Source organism: Chenopodium quinoa, unplaced genomic scaffold (assembly GCF_001683475.1).
Source record: "Chenopodium quinoa cultivar QQ74 unplaced genomic scaffold, ASM168347v1, whole genome shotgun sequence".
NCBI classification, from domain to species: Eukaryota; Viridiplantae; Streptophyta; class Magnoliopsida; order Caryophyllales; family Amaranthaceae; genus Chenopodium; species Chenopodium quinoa.
Window position 1 is genome coordinate 5,664,632 of NW_018744878.1, and position 7,305 is coordinate 5,671,936.

A 7,305-nucleotide genomic window follows, 5' to 3' on the forward strand; every position below is an offset into this window, starting at 1 on the left:
CTAATATTGAGTAATCTTCATTATTATTATCTACAGTAATTGGTTTGAATTTCATGAGCAACATTAAAGTGACTTAAACACAATTCGAGCAATATGTCGTGTTTTGATGAATTGCATTAACCTAAAAATCATTAATATCGGTTTAGTTTTGATGATTTGCTTGTTAAATAAAATCGAATTTGAACTGAATATATTGTAAGGCAGTATGTAACCTAAATGAAATTATTAATGTACTTAATTAAATCCCAACTTGAACAACTTAATCAATTTTGAACTCCTAACTACTAGTAGCTAGGTGGCTTCTAAGAAACTGTTTTTATTTCCTTGGATCTGTAAATTTACCATATTTGTTGGTTTTTGGATCACTAAGCTTCTCTTGGAAATTGGATCATTTTACTCTTTTAAATTCTCTTTACTACGGAGTAAAAACATAATTTATCCCTAATTAGTAATTACGCCTTAATCTTGTTCCTTAATATCTCTCTCCTATCTGACTCGGTCAGGGTGTCCAAAAAACTCATAAATGACAGGTCAATGAAATTAAGATTATATTAGATTCTTAATTATGTACTATATAGTTTATATAAGTGGACTCACCATTAATCATGGGGTAACCCATTGTTTGAATATAAATAAGGGAAATTCTCAATGGTACTTTTAAGGTTTTATTTATTCTCAATGGTGAACACTAAAAATACAAATTATCAATGGTAATCTTTAATTATTAAAATAATACAGTGGTAACATTAGTTAAGCATTTTAAGAAATTATTAACCATGGTTAATGTTTTAAAAGGAATAATGCCTAAAATACCCCTATTGGAAAATATGCAGCACCCACTCACCCCCTCCTTCCCTGCCACCCCCTCCTCCTTGATCCCGGCCAGTGCCGCCCGTGACCACCCAGTTACCCTCCCTGGCGCCGGCGCTGGCTAAACTCGCTACCCCTTGCCGTCGAAACTCTTAAACCACCCAATCCCCCTTCTTCACCGGCGCCATATCCTAAACCCTTCTTCTACCTTCTCAACCGCACTTGCATTTCACCGAAAACCCAGCAAATCTAAGCCGAAACCACCCATATTCGAGCAAATCTGAGTCAAATCCACTTTCGAGCAAAAATCGACCCAAAACCCCCTTAATTACCCTAAATCAAGCAAATAATGACTAAAAATTCAAATCAGAAATATAATTTTGCCCCCCATAAACCCTTGAAATTTCAACAAAAAATTGAGGTAGGAGATCAGAGAGAATCGAGGAAGGGGGGAGGTGGGTTGCCATGTCGGGATTTCCGTCGGTGGTTGATGGGATTTGTTGGTGGTGTATTGGTGTAGTTTGATTTGGGTGAGTTGGGAATCAGGGAAGGAGAGTGGGAATACGGGGAAGGATTGGAGATGGTGGTTGGGCTGGGAATCGAAGGAAGGAGAGGCTCGCCACGCCGGCGCCAGGAAAAGGGGGGGAGAGGGTCGCCAGCGCCAGGGGAAGCAAGGGAGAGGGTTCTCCGCCCGCGGCCGCTTCTGGCAGAGGAAGGGGGGCTGGCAGTGGGTTGTGGTTGGGGTGGCTGGGGTTTTTTCAATTTTTTTTTAATTAATAAGGTTATATTAGTCATTATGTCTTTAGTTAACTAGGGTTAGGCTAATAATTATGAATTAATGTCATTAATGTTACCACTGAGTTATTTTTACTAATTAAAGATTACCATTGATAATTTGTTTTTTTAGTGTTTACCATTGAGAATAAATAAAACCTTAAGAGTACCATTGAGAATTTCCCTATAAATAATCATAGTTATATATTGTAAATTTATTTAACTATAAAAATGGGGTATATTTTAATTGAAGGCGAATATCCCACCACAATATATTGGCATTAACATCGTAATCAAAGTCACCCCCTTAACAACCATTGAAAATGATACGTCTGTGGTGTAGAGGTACTGTATTAATTATTATGTATGAATTATGATCATTAATTAATAAATTAAATTTTAAAAAAAAGTATTTTATAAAAGTAATAAAAAGTATATTTGGGTTTATGTTAGTTTGCCAAGTGGCTTTCTGAGTATAGTGGTAGCTGTAACACTTTTATTGGCAAAACACCAAAAAGTAGGAGAAAAGGAACGGTTTATTCATGTGTTTTTTACATGTTATCAACTTTGATCTTGTCTCCCTATAATACCCACCTTTTCTCTTCTAAGCCACGCTTATTAGATTTAATTTACAAGTAATTATGCTTCCATTTTCTTTCTGTTGCATGTAATCAATCTCCTTTAATTTAGAGACATAACAACGTTATTGTTAATTTGTCGTCTTTTCTTCTTGTTAGGGGTAAGACTGCATAATACGCGTTTCTCTCTAAGAATGAGTATTTTAGAGATAACAATGTTATACAACAGTCGATTTGTTATCTTCTCGGTTGTTAAGGGTAATACAATATAATACGCGTTTCTCTTTGAGAACGGATAGGGAGAAGGGTGGTCATCGGAAAATTCCGATATACTCCGTAAAGGTTAAATAGTTTGGAACTCTTGGAAGTGTAAGATAAAACAGAAAAAATTCTCACGTTGTATTGGAATTTGCTGGAAAAAGATTTTGTCGGTGAGGAAGATGAGGTGATTTATACAAAAGGTCCATATACTTTGATTGTGCAAAATATGCATTCACATTCAGATTTAATATGAAAAAGTTTGTTACAATTGGACCACTAATTAATGCCATTTTTCAGCTTGAAGTATAAAAGTGGACTTATAATACTACCAACGAAATTTATGTTTGTAACAACTTACTAGTATTAAACGTGGACGTCTAAGTGATAGCAACTCCTCTCTTTTCAAGAACGGACTTTTAAGTTTAGAATTAGTAGTCAAAATACGTGCATAATGATGTTTAAAAGTAAACGGGAAGAATGAGCTTAATTAATTATGTAAATTAATTTCGTGATAACGATAACAAGAAACTGGCGAAAATAGACTAATACAGACAAATATGTGTAAAATTATGAATTTGTGATCGGTATGGGCAAGCTTGAGTTTTGAATAATTTAGATTCGGGTGCTTGTCCTTCGAGTAGGGTGTAAAGAAAGAAATGCTTCAAAAACCATACAATTTAGTATCAATGAAATCGAAAAATTCGACAGGGGAAAAAGAAGAAAAGAATTCCAAAATTTTGAATGACCTGTATATGCAAGCTGTAGTCTACAACTGTGGCTCATTCATATCACAGGATAACCTATGAGAATGGCAAGCTAGCTTCTCTATACATGTAATAAACTTATTAGCTAGGGTGTAAACAAGACTAAAAAATATGTTCATGATGTGCTGAAGAAAGCCTAAGAAAGCATTAGTTTTCAATCTAAGGCTCGAAATCATCAGCCCTTGTGTATTATGATTATACCTGTGTATGTGGGAAGAGGCCACCAGTGTGTATGTGTGTGCGTGATGCAAACTGTACAAAAGTTGCATCTGGATGTGTATAGGAACATCCCATCAGCATGGAGGAGAGAAACTAGAGAATTCACGCGATTTGCAATGCTTCATCTGGCTGTTGTTCCAAGCATTCATAAGGATTGGTATAGAAATAGTCCTCTTCTTTGGGTTTATTAGGAATCACAGTTCGGGTATGGGGAGTTCCCATACGAGCAGCATGAGCTGCCTTCACAGAAGATGAGAACTCATCCCAACTCAATGACCCGTCGCTGTATTGATCAATCAAGTGAACCAAGAGCTTCCTATCCAGAGAAATTGTCTGCTTGAAATCCATATATCTGCAAGAAAAATTAAAAAAGATAGTGTAAGATTTTATAGTAAAAAAAAAATCCGAATACAAGGACAAAAATCATTAGCTTAGGTCATGCAATACAAAATCACAAGAAGGTCAAGTCTTCTAGCTAGAGCAGACGCAACCTAGAGATGCTTAGATGGTCCATCCCTTTCTAATTTTTGGGAACATGTTTACCATTCTGTTTTACATTGTAAATCAATCTTGTTTACGTCTTTATCCATGCAAAATTATATTATTATGCCACCAATACAAGTCAAACAAATTTCACAAGCAGCCAGATACAAACAAGAAAACAAGTGATTAGGAGACGGCGTGCAAAATTTTGGCATCTAAATAGTGTGGCACAATACCTTCGGTGGCCCTCGACAACTCTAGCCATATTTCCATCATAAGTAGGAACAAATATATCACTCTCCAAAGAGACCAAATAGTCTAATGCAGCCATTTGAGAAGAGTGATTTTGGAAAAATCTCAAGTCTGACGGTTCAAGTAGGGTCTCCTTTCTCACCTGTTTCATAAAATTAGTCAAAAATTCCCTCCATAGAATGCAAAATGATACAAGTAAACAATCAGTCCATGCTTATATTAGTACTAACCAAATTTGGGTAAGATGCAGCTAAGCTGGCCATTCTCCTTTTCCCTCCGTAAATTTCTCCAGAAGCAATATAAATTTGGATATTGCGATCAATTCCCAGTGCACTCAGGGTTAAGGCAGTTTCCTCGGGGGTCAATGGGCAGAGACCATCTCGCCGTTTAACATCCGAGTCTATGACTTTTTCCTTCCACCAAGGGTAGGAATACCTGTAAATTATTAAGCAATTCCAACGTCAGGACATTTTTTACTCTACACTCAATATTTTAACTACAAGTTGAACCCAAACAAATTAAGTCTTCACCTCATTTCTGTCAAATTTCTCGCCTCATCTACAGTACAACCTTGAGTACAGCCTGAAAAGGCCAACATATCCATTTCATATCGAAGATGAAGAACCAGGAATTGGCCCTTTTCCCTTAGGATGTTGACTACCCTTTGCCCCAATTCCTCAATTTGAGGAGTGAATTTCAATGCTTGATAATTCACCTTACAGCGCAACTTTTGAATTTCAAGAGGCAACCCATTATTCGCAAGCCGGGCATCAGTTTTATTCAAGTGTACAATCTTGTTCTTCATAAACAAGGGAAGTATCTGTTTTTGGCAAGAAAGAAATTAGTCGTATTCCATAATTAACACAATTAAACAGATACCATAGACTTAAAAGTATACAAGATCCATAATAATGTAAAAGGATTGTATAAAGCTAACCTGGTTATGATAATAGGAAAGGTCAGACCAGCTAACCGGGGCCAAAGAATGAGCCGGTTTTTCTTCAATTCGACTCTTCATATGTGGTGGCAACTCTTTCAATATCCGGACTTCATCTCTCAATGAATTGATGAAATGATCAACATCAAATATGTCTTCGAAATCACTGAAACGAATTCATATAAACCATTTACAAGAAGTTCTTTATATTCATGATAAAACTCATTCAACTCGAAACATATATATACCTAGGATCCTGCCAAAATGATGTTTTATCCAACTCCGGAACAATAAGAGTTACATTCAGATATCTAGCAATAGCAACCATATCACATATCTGCAAAAATAGTCAACTACAATGTTGGTAGGAGAAATTGAAAGTCCAACTACTGTCAAAAATAGCAATTTCAATCACAAAAATACAGGATTAGGCCTAAATTGATTCAAATAAGACTCATAATCAACGTACCGCAGCACGCATTTGATTAAGTCCACCATTGCAGGACACCATAAGGTAACCATTGTTCTTATAAACCCCTGCAAAAAAAACAAATAAATTTCACATTATCAACCTAAAAAAAACTCATTCCCCAATAATAATACTAACTGCCAATTCCAAAACAGAGTAAATAATCACATGACCAAACCAACAGAACTACCAAACTGCACAAATTAATCAACAATAATGACAATTAAATTCCAAAAACTTTTAATAAATTCATGTACAATAATAGAAAACATACAAAAGTAAATAAAAATCAGTTGTTACAAAATACAGTACATGACTTCAACAGCAATACATCAAAAAACTCAAATTAGCCTAAAAACCCAGCAACATAACAAACACCCTTAAGCAATATAAAATAATTTCATAAACTACCTTCATCCACAAATAATCACGAAACCCGAAAAAACTTACTTTTAGGAGGACGATCGATCTTAGGCAGGATTTGAGAGCTGTCAAGAACTTTCAAATGTGAATTATAATCACTATGATTGAAGCAACTATAAGACCAACCTTTAATCGCACTAGCTTTCCAATTATCACCACTTTGTACAGTAGTAAGTGCCATTAAAACCAACCACAAAAAAAATGTAACAAAACCTAATTTTAATCTCTTAGATCGATGATTTGCCGCCATTGATGCTCTATATTTATCAGTTTTTGGAGAATCACTCAAAATATTTTCAACTTTAATATCCATTTTCCATTCTCTTTCTCCTGCAACACCACCATTGTTAACACCCTTTCTCTCTCTAATCAACTCAGTTGAAGATTCTTCAACCTTACACATAATTAAGCTATATTCTTGAGTTTTTTGCTTTTTTTCAACAATACCCACCATTTATTGAGGACTAATTTCTGAAAAGTTTCAATCTTTTCTACTCATTCAGATGTAATTTTGGAAAAAAGAATGATTTTATTCTGAGTATGCAGTTATTGTGAGGAAATACCCAGGAAATTTAAGCAAGTTAACAAAAAATGGGAGGATTGATTCAATGAATTTAATAATACCTGAATTAATTATATAATTAAAGAAAGATGCCTTGAATTTCTCAAAATTCCACACTAAATCAAGCTTTTTTTTGCAAAAATAATTATCAAAATCCAGTAATGCTGATTAAATTCAGAACCACCCCTTTCTTTCGTATATACGAAAAATATCAACTTTGAAATCAAATCAAACTACAGTAGAAAAACTCAATTTGACTAACAAACAAAAATATAATGTAGGATTTTATTATAAAAAAAATCCGGGAATAATAACCGGAAAAAAAAGATGAGAGAGAATTTAGAGAGAGAAAAGATAAGAGAGCAGAGAAAAAATGAAGAGAATTGAGAGTATTTATGTTAAGATAAGAGACTAGAGTTTTACATAACCTCTAATTACGGCGTCGGTGAGTGAACAGTGAGAGGAAAAAAGATATTTTTTTAATTGAAAAAAAGAAATATAATAGGAAATGATTTCTTTAATTGAGTAACTACTTTATTAATTAATTAATATGGTAATAATAATTATAATAGGTAAAGTATTTATTAGTGTATAAGAGTAAGTGTTTTAGTATGAAAAGGAATATATAATTATGAAGATTGTATATTATTTTAACTATCGTAATTGGGAGGTGTAAATATTTTTTCTTCATTCCTTTTTAATCTTTTTATTTGTATTTGGACTACTTCTAATTGTTTGGTTAATTGATAGGCATTTAGCTAAAGAAGGCTAAT

General features: G+C 34.2%; 1 protein-coding gene across 1 annotated transcript; it reads right to left on the bottom strand.

Annotated features, from left to right (window-relative positions):
• Positions 1-3,068: 3,068 nt before the first annotated feature.
• On the bottom strand, positions 3,069-6,883 carry LOC110705763 (uncharacterized protein At1g04910-like). Its single transcript, XM_021883687.1, has 8 exons — positions 5,998-6,883; positions 5,548-5,615; positions 5,327-5,415; positions 5,079-5,244; positions 4,672-4,961; positions 4,372-4,576; positions 4,126-4,283; positions 3,069-3,758 (listed from the first exon to the last, which is right to left on the bottom strand). The coding sequence occupies exons 1-8, from the start codon at positions 6,422-6,424 to the stop codon at positions 3,509-3,511; spliced, it is 1,653 nt and encodes a 550-aa protein (XP_021739379.1). The 5' UTR covers positions 6,425-6,883; the 3' UTR covers positions 3,069-3,508.
• Positions 6,884-7,305: the final 422 nt, after the last annotated feature.

Bases quoted from the DNA above. Each gene is read 5' to 3' on its own strand.
- LOC110705763 (XM_021883687.1), bottom strand. From the start codon at position 6,424: ATGGTGGGTATTGTTGAAAAAAAGCAAAAAACTCAAGAATATAGCTTA. The intron at 5,416-5,547 runs GTACGTTGATTA...CTATTTTTGCAG, and splicing joins TTAATCAAATGCGTGCTGCG to ATATGTGATATGGTTGCTAT. The intron at 4,577-4,671 runs GTGAAGACTTAA...AATAATTTACAG, and splicing joins AGAAATTTGACAGAAATGAG to GTATTCCTACCCTTGGTGGA.